Source organism: Manis javanica, chromosome 14 (assembly GCF_040802235.1).
Source record: "Manis javanica isolate MJ-LG chromosome 14, MJ_LKY, whole genome shotgun sequence".
NCBI lineage: Eukaryota > Metazoa > Chordata > Mammalia > Pholidota > Manidae > Manis > Manis javanica.
The window spans coordinates 79,158,664-79,176,059 of record NC_133169.1 but is presented as its reverse complement, the minus strand read 5'-3'; the positions used below and the strand labels follow the sequence as shown (position 1 = coordinate 79,176,059).

Here is a 17,396-nt window from a genome sequence, read left to right as displayed (position 1 = left end):
AGTGCTGAGCCCCCGCCTTGAGGGAGTCCGTTACTAACCATCAGCCTCCGCTTAAACCCTGCAGATCGTGGGAGGATCTGGGGCCCTGACTGAGTTCTAAGTGTTGCCATATGGTTCTCTGCTGAAAGTCTGATTATTAATGACCTATTAATTACCACAGGGGCAGTCGGGACGAGATGGCTACCCGGTAATTTGCCATTTATTTTTTGCTCTCTTTGCCCTTTTCTCTCAAGCCACTATTCTTCCTTTATTTACTTTGTCTGCGCGCCTCTCCCCCTGCACCACTGCCCCCCTATGGCTCTGCTCTCTGTGGAGGGGATCAGCATTAGCTCGGTGACGCTGCAGAAAGTGCAGATCTGCAGGGCCAGGACCGCCAGCAGAGCAAAGGGGCTTCCAGAAGGAGTGCCCTCGGCATTCCGAATCCACCCCATGTCATTCTTCCTGCCCAGTATGTGAGCCTTAAGCCCAGAGGCCAGGCCTTTGTATGGAGCGCCCTCTTCCCGGTAGGCAGGGGGCCGCCTGTGCCAGCCCACTGTGTCCTCTCACCACTCGGGAACTGGAGACTGATTGGTTCCAGTTTGTGGTGCCATCACTTCTCAGATCTTTTATAATTAAACCTAGAAGTTACCTTGTACCTGGAATCAACATCCCCAGCCCAGGGCAGAGCCAGTGCTGCATAAGCAGCAGGATGAAAGGTGGCTGAGCTGCTGTGGTGCCCTGCACAGAGGCTCAGGACGGTGACCACAGCCTCCAGAAGCCCTGACCCATCAGAGCAGGGGGTGAGCCTGGTGGAAAGAGACGGGGCAGTACAGTCCTGTTGGAGGACAATTTGTTCTGTCTCTTCAGGCCATGAAGATTCAGTGAGGAAAATGTTGATTGATTCGAGGCCATTCTAATGAGCAGATCTGTCCAGAGCCAGGACAGGCTGGTGGTGGAGGGCAAAGGCCAGGGTGGGGAGGGGGGCCAGTCCCGCAGGGGCCTACTTCCCGGGAGGCCAGAGAAGGCGGTCCAGCCCCCAGCACCAGGGAGACCTGGGTGTGTCTTCCCATGCTCTGCCTCCTGGCTGGTGTCCCCGGGAGTAGATGGTGCCTGGGTGAATAGGTTTCTTCCCACTTCCCCCACTACATCTCCTCTGATCACAGTGACCAGGAGTCCTTTCTCCCTGGCTGCGAGCATCAGAGGGGATGCCAGCTAATGGTGGGAGTCACTTTTCCCAGCTGAAGGACAGGGGGCACCTGACTGGCCGCTGGGGGTCTGTCTCCCACAGAGGTCTCTTCTCCCTCATCACTGCCCTTTCTGCCAGGACGGGGGCAGGGCAGGGGGTGCCTGGAGTCCAGGTGCCGAGCTAGGCAGCCAGTTTTGAATCCCACCCTCACCACTCACTGGCTGTGAAGCCTGGGCAAGCAGCTGAGGCTCAGGTGAAGTGACATGATGCCTGGAGCACCCAGATGCTGAGGCCCTGCCTTGGAGGGGCTGCAGAATACGGGAGGTAACCCTGGTGGCAAATGAGCGTCAGGTTCCTGGGGCTGGTACAGGGCTGTCCCAAATTAAGTCTGAGCTTTAGCATATGAGGTGCTTGGCACCGAACCTGGGCCAGCGACGGGGCTCTGTGAATTTGAGGTGGGGAGGCAGAGAGATGGATGTGAGCATGTCCATCTGGCATGAAGTTGGGAGCTTTCTGGGGAAGAAGCAGGTTAGAGCCCACCGGGCCTTCCCCACTGCCTGGCCAGGCTAGGTGAGGGGACCTTGTCAAACTTCCTGGGACTCTGGTGTCACACCCAGGACTGCACAAGGGCCAGGGCGCCTCTTTTCCTGGGGTCACCCCACTCCAGTTTGTGCACACACGTCCATTTCCACATAGATCGGGGTGCCTTTCCTGGCTGGTCTGGCCCTGCCTCCTGCTGGGTTAGGGTGTCCGTGCCTGCAGTGACAGCAGCCAGCCAGCTCCCCCAGCTGTGTGCTTCCAAGCACCTTCGTCCTGGCAGTGCTGCCCTGGCTATCTCCTCCATGAGGCCCACAGGGTACGGGTGACACCCATACCTTAAACATTTATTCTAAGGAGATAATCATGGAAATATACCCACATTTATTCCCAGGATGTTGACTATAAGGCTAAAATATATGCTAATATAAATAATATAGCTTGAAGATGGATAAAATAAATTATGTGTGATAAAATACTATGTAGCTACTACATTCTGTCAGAATTCTTGAGGAATTCTGCTATATTAAGTGAAAAAAAGAGACTACAAAAAAGTATGTCCACCATAATCTCATTTTTAGAATAATAAATATAAAAGCAAATTTGCACATAAAAAAACTCCACAAAAGGAGGGAAAGCAGACCCATTCTGGCAGAGGGGGTGGATGGGAGGACTTCCTTAGGCTCACAGGAGTTGAGCTGAAATCCAGATCTCTTGGCCTGTGAAGGGGCTGGTTTCCAGCCCGGGCTGTGCTTGCAGACTGCCTCGTATGGTCATCCCAGAGGTTAGGACGACCGCGGAATGAGGGCCCAGGCCACCAGAGGCACCTCCTGTGCTGAGTATCCGTCCGCAGGCATCAAGTGGGTCAGATTCGGCTCAGCTGTGCAGACTCATGCATTTCAGAGCCTGCTGTGGGAGATTCGGTGTGATGGCGCACACATAGCCCCAGTGCGACGCGGGGCACAGCACTGCCTTGGTAATATCGCTGTCTTCCCTCACCACAGGAAACCTCAGAAGGAAAAATGAGCTTAGAAAATTACTCTGTACTACCAACACACATCTGCAGTGTTTCAAAAGGAAAATGGCTTTGAGGATGGTCAGCTTTTAGAAAAAGGTTTTTTCTGCAGTTTAGTAAGCTTCAAGATCAGCCTGGAGAAAGAGTTTTTTTTCTTTGTGCTAAAAATATGTCACTTCCTAAAGGAAAGTAAGAGCAAGAAGGGTCAAGCAGGAGGGTTGTGGTGAAGACTGTGCTGGCTTAATTCTGGATTAATTTAGACTGGCCCCTCCCCTAAGCGAGACCAGCTGAAACCAGATCTGTACGTGGACCGCATAGTAGTGGCAGGGGGACAGGGGCTTAGGAGCCAAACGCACGCTTCTGTGGGGCAAGTTGTGGGCTGTCAAGAGCCCAGGGCCATCTTATCCGCAAGCATCCCTGTACAGAAGCCAGCCTGTCCTTTCTGCTGCAAGGGTTCATTAATAGCTCTCTTCTGATGGCAACAGAAGCATGTTTATTATAAAATCTTCCCAAAAGAGAAAAGCACAAAAAAGGAAAATGCAATCATCCATAATCCTACCAACCACAGAGAAGTCTCTGCAATATTTTGTTATTTGTTCTCCCAGAGTTCCTTTACGTGCGAATTTGCTTTTCACGAATGGGATTACGGTGGACATACTTTTTTGTAGCCTCTTTTTTTTCACTTAATATAGCTTGAAATTTCTCCACGTCTTCAAGAATTCTGATAGAACATATTAGCTTCATAGTATTTTATCATATATAATTTATTTTACCTGTCTTCAAGTTATATTATTTATATTAGCATATATTTTAGCCTTATAGTCAACATCCTGGGAATAAATGTGGGTATATTTCCATGATTATCTCCTTAGAGTAAATGTCTAGAAGTTGAATTGCTGGACCAAAGGGTTTGCACATGTTTAAGGCTTTTGATGTGTATTGCCAAATTGCCCTCCAGGTGGCGGTACTAATTTACATTCCCACCAACAGTGTGTGCATGTGTCCTCAAACACCAGCCAAATGTGGGTATTATTATACTTTTAAATCTATGCCAATATGATAGGTTAAAATATATATGTGTATCTGTATGTAGCTTGTTTTAATTTCGAGTGCATTTTAATTAGAAGTACAGTTTTAAGAAATTAAACTAGGTTTGATAGTTTGTGTAATCCTAACTGCCACCTGGTGGTAGGCCTTTTAATTGCAAGCGTAGGTATAAGCATTTAAAGAAGAAATGTTCACGTTTGAGAGTTTCCAGGTCCCAATTTTCCCAGGGACAGCAAACATCACAGAATCGGCAGCATAGTGGAAGTTTTGTGCTCAGAACATGTGAGTCAAAGGTAGGACCTGTAGAGGAGCCCTAGGTGCAGCATTTTTGCATTTTGCATAATAATCAGCATTTATATTGACAAAATGATTTTGTCATCTCATAAATAGGAGGTTTGGCTGTGTTCAGCAGGTCTTGAAGGCATCATGCTCTGTGCCGTGTACTAAGGGGGCACAAAGATGGATCGGATCCCAGTCACAGTCTTTGGGGAGCTGTTGGGAGCATGGGGAGCAACACAGCCAATTTGTCATGGGATAGAGAAGAGGAACAATTAGGGGTCATTGTGACCTTCCTGGAGGTTTCTTCTCACAGACTCCTTTTTCCTCTCCAAACTGTGGCTTCTGTCTAAAATGAAAATTGTTTCTGCAAAGCTCAATTTTGCCTGCTCCTTGACTTTTGCACAGGAAACATTAGATTCTTTCCTCTCCTATTTGCATGACATCATTTTTCTTCTTTGGTATTTCAAACTTTTTTTGACTGTTATATTGAGCTTTGGTGACTTTCTGGTTTGTTTTACACCTTTGGAATGCAATTGAAACTTTTCTTGAAAAAATATGTTTTTGGTAAATCTTCCAAGGCTTTAAGATTTCTCTGCATTTGAATGTATGAGAAGACTGTTCAGGCTGTGAGGCCAGCAATGCCGAGGCCCAGGAGGCCCACTTCAGAAACACCACTGGTCAGTGACTCTGTGCTGATGCTTTTCTCTGTCTTTGGAAAGGACCAAACAAGAGAGACAAGGCCTCTCCCTGTCGTAGTGAGGAGAGAAATGATAAATAAGGAAGCCAATAAGCCAACAAGAAAGCTTCAAACTGTGAAATGTGCTAGGAAGAGAATAAAGCAGGGATGTGATGGATAAATTAGTGGATGGGTGGGTATAATTTGGATCAAATCACCAGAAGGCTCTTGGGGAAGATGGCATTTGAGCTGAGACTTAAATGATGAAACAGATGCAGAGATCTTGGGGAGTAGGTGTTCCTGGAGGAAAAAGCAAGTGCACAGGTCGTGAGGTTGGAACGAGCTCCACGTGTCCCAGTTGCCAGGCTGGTGTGGCTGGAGTAAGTGAGCAAATGAAAGGGAAATGGTGGGAGGTGGAGCCAGAAGGGTCTCTGGGACCACACGGCAGAGAATCATGTAGGCCACAGTGAGAGGCTGACAGTGGCAGGAAACCAAGGAAACTTGGCTCTGTGTTTGTAGAAACCACTTGTCCCTAAGAAATGAGCCTTGCCAAGGTCTCAGAGACTCCCCCAGAAGGAACCCAAAGAAAGGACTGTCCCCTGTATCCCCACGGACCCCTTCCAGCATGCCCGGGGAGCAATCGCACACATGGAGTGCTTGCTGGCTGCACATTCACACTTGCTCTCGCCCTGGGAGGCTGGCCCTTCTTGACAGACAGGGAAGCTGAGCTCAGGGGCTGACAGGCTTGGCCGAGACTCAGGACCACCTACGTGATTAGCACTGGCCGAGGACTCTCCTCCATCACACCCTGTCAGTAAGCAGACTGTCTGCACGTTGGCGGGAGGGTCCTTGTCCTCTTACCGCCTAGAGAAACAGATATGCGGAGTGAATTATCTATTGATCCTCCTCACCCCTGCTTAGGTGCGGCCCTGCAGCTTACTCCCTACTCCACCCACCAGTATCAAGTTATTAAGACCCTTTCCTGCTTTCCATAAAAGCAAAGACAAAAATCCAAGTCTAACTTAAAGAAGTCCCGTTCTTCATCCCACCTTCTCTCCTGTTCCTCATTCATATGTAAACTAGGAAGAAAAAAATCTGCCTTGTAATGAAATGTGTTATTCCATTAACTGGCTAGGGTCCTGTCCATATCAAGGAACAGCAGAACGGAGCAGGACCCAGCCAAGGGACCACAGCCACCTCTGTCCTTAGGCCACCACTTAGGCTTTCCAAGCCTCTGTGTCCACATTTGCCAAGTGTGAGGCGTGGCCTGGTGAGAATATTAGGAATCAGACCTGTGTGGCACTTCTGAGTTTTAAAGCATATCTCATCCCTATACATTATGATCTGTGCCCATTTTGTGGATTGCAGAACTGAGGCTTAGAGGGACTCTACCCTTTTCTAGATCTCACAGTGGTGAGTACACTGCTCTTGGCCTTCCCCAGTCACTCCCTGGAACCCAAACAGTGAAAGGCTCCCATACAAGGACCCTTATGGTGCAGTAACACATACAGACAGGGCTTTAGGCCCCACAGAGGAAGAGTGGGGCCCAAAGTGAGGTCTCAGAGGAAAGGGACATTTGAGGTACGTCTTGAGGGATGAGTAGGAGTTCAGCAGGAGGACAAAATGGGAGGACACCTCATGCAGGACAAACATAGGCACCATGAACATGGCAGGGGGTACCATTGGTCCCATGTGCTGGGGGATAGTGACACTGAGGGCAGACAAGGAAAGGAGAGAAGGTAATTCTGAGTCAAGGGACCGCCACCCAGCCAGCAGAAGAGTTTGGAGGCCATGGAAGTCCCTGAGTGACGTCGACAGATGTGCCTAGTGACAAGGCCTCCCTGGCTATGGAAGAAGGGAAGTCAAAGTAGGAGGCAGTTGCAGTAATTTGCAGGTGAAGCGCCAATCAAGAATATCCTGGTGAGGATGGAGTGAAAGGGGGGTAGGCTCCAGAAATGAGAGCTGGTGGGGGACCAGAACCAGAACTCCTCGGGCTTGGAAGTACCCAGCCCTCAAGCCCCCAGGACCCATGTGGCTAAAGACGTGGGGGTCCAGGGTGGTGCAGGAGCTGCACGCCATCTCCACAGTCAGTAACAGGGGCACGGACAGCCTGGGCCCCGAGGACAGCACAAGCTCAGAGCTGAACTGTGGTCTATGAGACAGGGACCCAGCCTGGGACCAATTTTGAAATAAATAACTCAGTTAGACTGCTTGGAATTAATCAAGTGAACAAAAAAGGACCACAGAGCACCATACATTCATGTGCTTTCTTGTACTCTCATAGTTCAAAAACAGCTTTGACTGTAAAAATGTAATTAGTTAAGTGATTCATCTGTAATATCCCAAATTCATCTGAGTTTAGATTTTGACATCTTATGTCTCATTCTCATCTGACCCCTGCGAGGCTGCCGTCCAGCTCCTCAGACTCCGGGTGGAGTGGGGATGGGATGAAAGCAGAATTCCTGAGCCCCTCTAATAGCCCCCACACTGGAACCTCAGGACACAGCTGGGGAGACACAGCTGGCCTATGAGAAAGGGCCCCCTGACCCAGGCCCCTTGCCTTGGGTTCCCTCAAGTGTTACCTGGGGGGCAGCCAAAGGGCAGGAGGCCTGAGCTGCTGCTCCCACCCTCAGTTCCCAGCTTCCACCAGCTCTCATTTCTGGAGCCTGCCCCCCTGCACTCCATCCTCGCAGGGACATTCTTGGTTCAGGCGTCACCTGCACATTATTGCAACCTACCTGGACCCCGTTCTTCCAGGCTGTGCCCCATAGCCAGGGAGGCCTTGCCTTGCCCACCTTCTGCAGCTTTTGGCATCTTCCTGGTAGTGGCCAGGAGCCCCAGGCCCCAGATGTCAGACTCCTCCCCACATGCCCCTCTGAAAGAGCACTTGGCAGGGACTGCACTCAAGAGCCTGCGGGGAAGGTTCACCACATTGCAGGCGTGCGGGTGATGATGCCTTTGCAGACGGCAGCCCTCCAGATCAGCTACAGGCTGAACCTCTTCCAGCTTCCCGGGGCAGCAAATGGCCCTCACCCCATTGCAAGGGAGGGCATGTTTACAGACCCAGACCTGCACCAGGTCATCCAGGCAACTCTGGTCTTCCAAGCAAATAGACTTGAGAGAAAGCAGTTATTTGGGTACAAAGCTGGTCCACCTGGCTTCTCCTGAAATCAGGAGATAAACCGATGTCCTACCCTTGCAGTGGAAAGAGAAAGGGCCTCAGGGCTCTCTAGACCATGTCAGGCACTGGAGCTCCATCCCTAACCCAACTCTGGCCACCTGGGGAGCCAGGTGGGGGCCCTAGCACTGGGCACACAGGCTGGGTTCAGTGAGTGACAGTTCCTGCCACTGTGATGGTCCCTGACCCCAGCAGGAGGAGCCCTTGAGGCTGAAGGAATGAATCCCTTTCGGGCCAGAGGCCCCAGTGCCCAGCACCCAGGCTGTAGCTCCTGACAGGCGCTGTCAGGCATTCGAGGCAGCCTTCTGCAAGTCACGAGCGCCCTCTGGTGATCCCAGGTCAGGAACCGGAGCCCACGGGAAACTGAACAGCATTCATAGAGGGGTCAACCTGAGAGTTGGGGTCATTCAACAACTATTTGCTGTGTTCTCACTGTGTATGAGGGACATTGCTTGGCCTTTGGGGTACAATAGCAAGAAAGACATCCAGGGGTTCTACCCCTTGGAGGCTGTGGTTGAGCAGCAGAGAGAAGCAAATTCCATGTGAATTCCAACCTTGCTATGTGCTGTGGTCAGGGCCAACAACCCAAGCCTGGCCTGGAGGAGGGGGGCCAGAGGCGCTGCCCCATGGGCGGGAGGTTTGAGCCAAGGTCAGGCCACGCAGGTGCTGACCAGTGGGCATGTCACTCCTGCAGGAGGAATGTCCAGGCAGAGGATGCCGAGACAGTGTGCACCCAGGACAGGCCAGCCTGGCTAGAGAACAGGGGAGTGAGGGACGGGGTCCCTGAGACCAGTAGCCTGGAGCACCCAGCCTCTTCAGGCCAGCTGGCTGCCTCCCCAGGGGCCTTGAGATGGAGGGAATTTGCAGTGGCATTCAACCAGGGGAGGACCAGACTTAAGAACTTTGCAAACCCGTCTGCTACCCAGTGGAAGCAGTGGGTTCCCCATCACAGGAGGTATACAAGGGCTGCCCACCCACCTGTCAAGAAGGGCATGGAAGGAGAGACTGGCCCCAGTGGGTCGTCTTCCCACAAGAGTGAGTCATTCCACCATCAGGGCCATCAAACTTAACAGGACAGCATGTCAGGAGCCCGGCTCACCCCCAAGCCAGGGGCACTTCAGAGGCTCTCAGACGTCCCCCAGAGTCAGTGTGGGGAGGGGAGATGACAGGAAGGCAGAGCAGGGGTAACTGGGAAGGCTCCTTGGGGTGACCTGTGAGTCTGGAAGGAGGCACTTGCAAGGCAGAAGGCTTCTTGAATGCCAAGCCAAGGGGCACAGCAGCTTTGTCCTGAGGGTGGTGGGGAAGGGGGTGGCAGGTGCTGCTAAGCCACAGGGGGCTGGTGAGGAAGGAGCCATGCAAGGTCGAGGCATGAGATTCAGGCTGGTGGCGCAGGCTGGGCTGGCCGTGCCTGGCCTCTCCGAGCTCATTTCCTCATCTGTGAAGGGAGGGTAACAGTCATGCCTGCCTGACGGCTAGGCTCAGGGTCGGCGTCCAGATGGGAAGACGAGGGTGTGTGTCTTTCAGCTCCGTGCCCACTCCATTCCTAGCTTCCTGGCCCAGCACATTACAGTCACACTCATTCCACCCACTTCCTCTGGTGCTGCCCACTGGGTGCCACACTGCAGGCCAGCTGCTGTCACCTGTGGGGAGCCATTCCATCCGTACCGCATCCACTTTCCAGAGGAGGGAAGTCATGCAGCTCACCCCAAGTTCTGCAGGGTGTGGGGAGGCAGCAATCTGGATGTCCCTGTTCCTTCAGGGAGCAGGAAGGATGGGCGTGTGGGGCCTGGAGGCAGGGAGCTGCTGGAGGCTAGTGCAGAAAAGAGGACAAGGTGAGGGACCAGAAACAGGGCTGCCGTTCAGAGAGATGATCCAGGCTGGAACTGTGGGCTCACAAGCTCACAGACGCTGTGTAGGGACCAGCCAGCAGAGGAAACAGGTGAGGCTGGCCGGGTGTGGGACAGCACAGGCAACCATAGGGCCTGGGCTGAACTGAGGGTCACCTGCAGGGGGGCGCCCCAATTCAGCCCATGCAGGTCGATCATTACCACATCTTCCAAAATTTCAAGAGAAGCTGGAAATCCAACTTTTCACAAAATCTTGGAATTTCTAAGAGTTCCAACCATTTCATTACCGGTAGGACAACAACTGTGTTGTCTGTGAAAACCACAAAGGGCCCACAGCACAGCCCGGGGAGCGACCAAGGACTCAAACCTGAGTAAGGCAGGGAAGAAGCAGGCAAAGGGCCCTGTGGAGAGGGGCTGGGGGGCACTGTAGGGTGTGGCGGGGCTCCCTGAGTCCCCGCAGCACACGTGCAGTGTCTGCGGCAGGGTCACTGTTCCCTGGTGTACTGGGAATGCCGGGTCTCAGCCGCACTTGCACTGTGCTGGCCCAGGCAGGTTGCCTCCCTTTAGACCGTCTCCATCTCCACCAGGGCCACGGCCCCCCTGGTCAGCTGCGCCGTCCTGTTGGGTGTCCGCCCCAGTGGGGACTGCCACCAGAATGGCCGCCCCAGCCCAACTGCTGCACCCAGCGCTTTCCACCAGACCAGCCCCATGTGGCCGAGCTAAACCCACCCCACCAGTGGAGGCTCAGAAGGACCCAGCCCAGCTCACTGGCCCACCTTCAGCCCCCCACACCCAGTGAGAGTCAGGCCCTTCTCTCCCCTCCACCCTACCCAGGAACAATTTTTCTCTCGATACCTAACAGCGTAAATCATGTAACAGGCAAATGTGTAATTTAAGCAGGTATTTGGGGATCAGTTCAAGGGCATAACACCACCTCTTCTAGCTATGATGTATGACCCGGACACCTGTGTGTAATTGCTTCCAGCCCATGCAGGACATTCACTGGCCCAAAATAGAAGCCAGCTGGCTTCCTGGCCTCACAGAATCATAGAGCTGAAAGGGACCCAAGAGATTTTCTAAGCTGAGGGTTACAAACCCAGATGCCTCTACAGAGCTGGCAGGTCAGCCCAGTGACAGGACAGCAAGCCAGGTGTGAGGCAGTCGGGTGGGGAGCCCGTGGCCTGGGATGGTGACTGACAAAAAGCACTTGAGCCACTATTGCCTTCACGTGAACCCCAGAGTGCAAGATCTCCCAGCTTTTCAAGAAAAGGCCAAAACATGGCTATTTATGTGAAACATGACAAGTTTTAAATATGACAACTAATCTGGTTAGTTTTGTTTTGTTTTGTAACTGCAAGGACCAAACCATACCTGGCCAGCCGTTCACCATACAGACACGGAGCAGAGGGCAGCAGCGTGGGCAGGCCCCTGACCACCCAACCCAGGCCTCATGGCTTGCTGAGTTGGGATGCGATTGGTGACTCTCCACAGTGCCCCAGACCCAGGGAAGGGGTTCCAGGGAGAAGCTGTGTGCCGCCAGGGCATAAGCTGCAGCCGGGCTGGGCCCAAGTGGGAGGCCTCTCTCCCTTCCCTTTCCCTGGGGAGGAATTCCAATCTGGGAAATCGCTAAGCCTGGACAGTCTTGCTGTGGCCCACGTGTGTGCAAACAGCCTGGCCTGAGATATCAGAACCACATGGTGCTGACCTGCCCCGAGGGGCTGCCCACCCACCCTAATGATGGAGGGTTCACACAGGAATGTGCACGTCCCAGGCAGGGACGCCAGACCCCAACAGCCTTGTAGTTTGATGAATTGTCAACATCTGGGCCTTAATTACTGGGCCCTGGACTGATAATCCTGGTCTAGCCCCTCCTCCAGGACCCCTGTCCCAGTAAGTGCACTTTCAGGGCTCCGTTCCCCGGTGGAAGCCGGCACTGTGAATTACAGCCAGAAAGCAAGACAGCGCCCCAGCCCCTGCCGGCCTGAGCGCTACCCTGTCTCACCTAAGCACAGCCGGTTAGCTGATTTAGTTCCATTCTGCAGATATTCTCACTGCTGATGGGGGCGCCTGAGCCACACGGAACAGGAAGGAGCAGCCCCTTTGCTGCAGGGTCCCTTTGAGCCTTCCTCCCAGGTTGAACACTGAGAGGCTTCAGCAGTGGAGCCGCCATCCTCCATGTCCCAAACTTATTTCACTGAGAACTCTCCCCTTTATCTACCCTTGTTTATTTTCCTCAAAGGATGGCTCTGAGGAAGCTGCTTAGGGACTTCTCAGCAGAGGGAGGGAGGGACAGAGCAGACTCATGAAGGCCCAGACCAGCGTCCCACTGCTGGGCACTCAAAGGTCACTTCCCAGCGCTGGCCCCGCCAGGACCAATGCACACTCCTGCCCTATGCAGCCTCCACCCGGCTGGCCTGCAGGGTCTCGTGTCTTGGGTTGGTCTGGGAGAGGAGACAAAGGAGACTGACTTGGAACCTATCTTGAACTGTCATTTGGGAGGATAAGGACATGATCTCCATTTTACAGATGAAGAAACTAAGGCTTTAGGACACTCGGGTGGCTCAGGAAGGCCAGGGGCTGAGCCAGCCTGGGGCTGGGAGCCCTGCCCGCCTGGCCTGCTCCTCCTGTGCAGCTCCAGGCTTTGTTTGCTTCTTGCACATCAGGAAACATCCTGGATCTCAGCTGCCCTACAGAGGAAAGAGTGATTTAAAACAGAACTGAGGCTTGTAAACAGCTGTGGGGTTTTGCGGAGGGCAAAAGCGTTGAAAACCTCCTGTGAATTCCACGGCTTTGATCAGGCAGGGGCGGGAGCCAGCAGGGGTGGGCACCTACAGGCACTGTGCTGTGGCATCTGACCCTCGGGGTTACACGCCCTGGGGAAGCTGAGGCTCCAAAAGGGGGCCAGAACCCTGGCAAAGCCCGCCCGCCTTCACTCTGTGGGCTGCCCCAGTGCCCTTCCTTCTAGCCCCTCTTGAGGGACATGCAATGAGAGGCAGGTGGGTGGGGAGTGGCGGGAGGGGGGAGCAACAGGGTGCAGCTGCCAGGGGGTGCCCCGTGGTCTAGGGCGGATCAGGGCTGCCTTGATGGAACCGTGGCTGTGCCTCCACCCAGGCTGGGGCTTTGCTCTTTCAGACTGCCCAGCGCACCGGAACCATCTCCTTATGCTCAGAAGCAGCTTGTCGTCACTGGGACACTCGGCCTGGACCCTGCCCCTCCTCAGTCCCGTCTGACCGTACCCTGTACCCCGTGTTTGTCCTTGGACCCCTTCAGACCAGCCCCGGGCTCTCCCCTGGGGTGTTTCTGCCCCTCTCAGGGCCTCCCTCCAGCCCATGCGAACATCTGGTCCATAGTCTACACAGCCTCCCACCCCCGGTGCTTTGCTAAGGCTCAGCCAGGCCCTGAGATGAGGGGTCCAGTGAGGAACACCGCCCTCCTGGAGACCTGCAAGACAGCTCAGACAAGTCTTGAATGAAAGAAGCCTATGTCACAGGGTGTAACTGGTGTTTCTCAAACTTACTTGATCATGGAACCCCTTTCCCCAGACAAGCCTTTTAACATTCTGCTTTGGGACAAAAAAAACAATTAACTGTTAACACCAGCTTGGAAAAGGCAGTATGTAGGGGAACTGTCTGCTGGGGACTCTCAGCCTAGGGCCTAGCCTCCTCCAGGACAATCATGCCCCCAAACTGGACATGTTCATCTGACTTTACAGCCAGGATGTTTGCTTTCTCCCCACTCCCACTGAGTCCCCACCTCCGTGACTCCTGGGTCACCCAGCTGACTCCAAGGTCACCCAGCAACCTCTCCAAGGGTCAGCTGTTTCCCCAGGCAGAAAATTCAGGGACCTGTCTGGACGCAGATTTCCTGCCTGCCTTCAGAGGTGAGCCCAGAGCCACCCCCACAGACCAAGTCTGCGGCTCCATGTCGGCTCCCACCGTTGGCCAGGCTGGAACCCTCTGCTCTGTAAATATTTACACGTGGGGTTTCTGGGTTTGCAGGGGGAATCTGCTTTGTATCAGATCCAACCACACACAGCTGCAATTTGGGGTTCCCGGGAATTAGAGACAACTTTCCTTTGGCTGTGTGGTGGGTGTGGCCCTGGGCACTGCCCAAAGCACCCTCTGCTTCAGTCGGGAGCTAGAAGCCTGCTCACTTGTTTAAAACTCTTAAGTCCTCTAATCCAAGAGCTCTGTGTTCCCAAATGTAAGCAGTGCCCTGGGTGGGAAAATTGGCCTGTTGCCATTTAGGGGCTTCTCACACACTAGAAAGAGGCCTCCAGGACCACCAGGTGCATGGGAGCTGGCAGATGACAGACAGCATCCTTCCCAGGAGACAGAGGCCCGAGGTCCCTCTCCGGAAGGGGCACCCAAGGTCTGGCTTGGTAAGCTTCCAGAGACAGCTGGTGACAAGGGATGCCCCCTCTGGAGTCCAAGCCAGTGGAACATCCCAGGCTGCCTTCTGCAGGGGACACTTCTAGAAAAGCAGGGCACCTAGAGTTCTGTGTGCTTCACATCAACCCAGCAGACATCCTGGAGCCAGGGATGGATCAGAGGCAGCCCCAGCCCTGGGCAGGACCAAACCAGGCCACATGCTCAGTGCCCAGGCCTGGGGTGATGGCGGTGGGAGGGGGGGCGGCTCTGGGCACCAGACTATGAAGTCTGGATGTCATCCTTCAGGAGAGAAGCCCCCCAGAGAGCTCAAGTAGGAGAGCAGTGAGGTCAGATTTGCACTCTAAAAAGTTCTCCAGTGCAGTGTGTGGGAAAGCCCACAGGCAGTAGTCAGGGAAGTGCCACGGGGATGGTGCCCAGGGCTCACGTGTGTGGTGGGGCTTTCCTGAAACCCAGGGTGAGGAGGGCTGACTGTGTCATGCCTCACAGTTGCCAGGGACCCTATTTTCCTGCTACCCAAAGGCCAGTGGACCCAAAGGTGGGTACTGCTCAGCCCACACAGAGCTTTAAAAATAAGCAAGGGCCCTGTGTTTGTGCCTCTCCAGGCACAGACTGCTTCCTGAAGGGTCACACAGACACTGGGGTCAGTGCCACCCCCCAGAGAGGAGCTGGGAGGAGGGAAGCTTTGCTTTACCCTGTCTCCTGCACTTCACATGCACACTTCACTCAATGCACAGAGCGCCTTGCCAGAGACCCACACAGACAGTCAGCAAGGCAGGGGGCCACCTCCCTGCTACAGACGGCGAGGCCCAGGGACCCAGCAGCATGTAGGAAAGTGAGAATCTGGTCCCAGGTATGTCTGAATCCAGAACCTGCCTCCTCCGACCACTCTGCATATCTCCTGGAGCCACAGGGCTTTCCAGCTGAAGGATGGAGACCCAGCTCTGTGGCAGACGCACTAGGTGGCTGGTGCTTCTTCCTGGGGAGGCTCCCATAAGTGGGACCAGTTGAGCTGGGCCTTGAAGAACGAGTAGTGCTCCAGGTTGAGGCAAGACTCTGTTCAGTGGAGAGAGATAGAAAAGCACAGCTTGGGTCCAGGAAACAGTGTGATAAATGGCAGTGCACAGGGCCTCAACAGGCACCAGATATACCTGAGAAACCACTGGAGCAGCTCCTTCCAAATCCCAAGGGCTGTCAGGAGCCTGTGCATGTGGCAGAGTTTAGAGGGAAAAAATGGAATAAAGCCTGCTGTGGAAGAAAAGGCGGTAAGAATGCTGAGGCTCAGAGAGGTTGACTGGCTCACCCAGGGTCACACAGCCAGTGTGTCTGTCTGATCCAGCACTCCCTCTGGCAGAGGGTTAGGGTGAGAGAGGGCTCAGAGAGCCCTGCCCAGGGAGCAGGGTCTGCTCAGTGGTAGGCACAGACACACCAGGGATCCCAAAAGGAAGTCAAGGTCCATCAGGCTCCACCCCAGGTCCCCTGGGAGGGCCATCTGTCACCCCTGCTGCAGCAGAGGGAGCACTGCGTGGAGAGTGGGGCCCGCTTCAGCCCTTGGACAGTCCCTCTGACTCAGCTTCCTCTGCAGGATGGGGTGCAGTGCCTGCTTCCCAGGGCCGCAGTAAGGGAGATGCCGTGGATTCTGAAACAACAGACATTTGTGGTCATGCCCTGGAGCCTCCGCTTCAGCGGGTCCAGGGGCAGGATGCCTGTGTCCTTCAGGCCTGGCCCTGCTCTGTGTTCCAGCCCTTATCAGAGGCTCGTGGACAAATCACCCCATCCAGGCCCTGCTTGCTGTTCCCATCTGCCACTGGCAACTGAACAGTGAGCCCCACTGTGTCCTCCCGCCCAGCACAGGAAGAACTCTATTTAGTTCTAAGCTGCACCTTTGTCTCTTTTTCATTTTGGTCTAAATTACAGATTTTTTAATCCATGCAGGTTTTTGAAAGGGCCAGATTTGTGCTGCACTTGAGCTCAGTTCAGCAGAACCCAGGGGCCTGGGCACAGAGCCTAAGGTGGAGGCCACGTCAGATGAGGTGGCCGGGGCCCATGCACAGGCGAGGTCCAGGGAGCAATGGGACAGAGCAGGGAAGGCTTGGAAGGGGCACAGCCAACCAGAGGGGAGAGAGCGGCCTGGCGGCTAGGTGGGCTGCTGTTGCACGCACAGAGGACGTAGCACCGAAGCACGTCCTGGCCTCCAGCCTGGCCTGTTATTGGCTGAGGGGCCTTAGGCAAGGTCTTTCCCTCACTGGGCCTCTTTCCTGCTCTATAAGACGGGGGTGACAGCACCTGCCTTACCGGTTTGCGGTGGTGTTTCAGACTAAGTAGGGGACCACAGAGGGCCCCCAGAGGAGACCCAGGACGGACTGGGCCCATGTGTGTTGGGGCAGCAGAGAGGGCCAGGCCTGGGTGAGCAGCCAGGGGTAGAGAAGCCCAGGGGAACATGGCCCTGCGGAGGCTTCCGAGGGTCTAAGTGTAGGAGGCTGACCAGGGGCCCCCAGGGCCTAGACCCCCAAGACTTTGTAATGACCCTACTTCCTGTCCTCTGGGACCTGACCTGCCCCCAGGCAATTGCCCTGATGTGCAGACCCTCAGCTGACCTTGAGGCTGGCTGCCAGAAGCACTTAAGAGCCAATTTTCAGAACTGCCCTGGTTTCCTGTCTGTTGTGAGGCCCTAGAGGAGGGGCCACTTTTGCAGCAGTTGGGGACTTGGCACACTGGCTGCCTCTCCTCAGGGCAGCCTGGAGGTCAAGCCAGAGAAACCAGCCATTTACTGCTGGACCCAACAGGCAGCGTCACCAACTCCCAGGCTGTGTCCAGAGCTGAGGAAGGAGAGACTAGCCTGCCAGAGCCAGAGAGTTTCTCTGAAGATGAGTTGCTCTCACCGGTGGAGGAGAAGGCCGGGAAGCTCATTAAAAGTATAGGGAACAGCCCAAGCAAAGGCATGAAGGTGGGAGAGAAGCAGAGAGCTTGGGCTCAGGAAGACAGTGACCCAGGGCAACTGACTGGCAGAAGACTCTGACACTGGTCACGGAGTGCAGTGGAGGCCACAGGGAGTGACACGGACAAACCCAAGTGAGAGACCAGGGTGGCTCTGATGCTGAGGCCGAGCTGCCCTCTCCTTGCCAGCCCCCTGCAGCTACACCCCTGCCTTTGCCGGGCTGTTCCCTCTGCCCACAGTGCCCCCCACACATGCACACTTGCTATGTCCAAATCCCCAAATGTTACTTTTCCAACGTAGCTCTCCCTAACCTTTTCCAGTCCTCC

At 54.4% G+C, this 17,396-nt stretch overlaps 1 protein-coding gene across 1 annotated transcript in view; it reads left to right on the top strand.

Moving 5' to 3' along the window:
- The window catches only part of COL23A1 (collagen type XXIII alpha 1 chain), a 307,076-nt gene that overhangs the window by 262,999 nt on the left and 26,681 nt on the right, over nucleotides 1–17,396 (top strand). Inside the window, exon 5 of the mRNA XM_073221168.1 lies at nucleotides 161–187. Within this exon, the coding sequence (XP_073077269.1) occupies nucleotides 161–187 (27 nt within the window). The remainder of the gene's footprint in view (nucleotides 1–160; nucleotides 188–17,396) is intronic.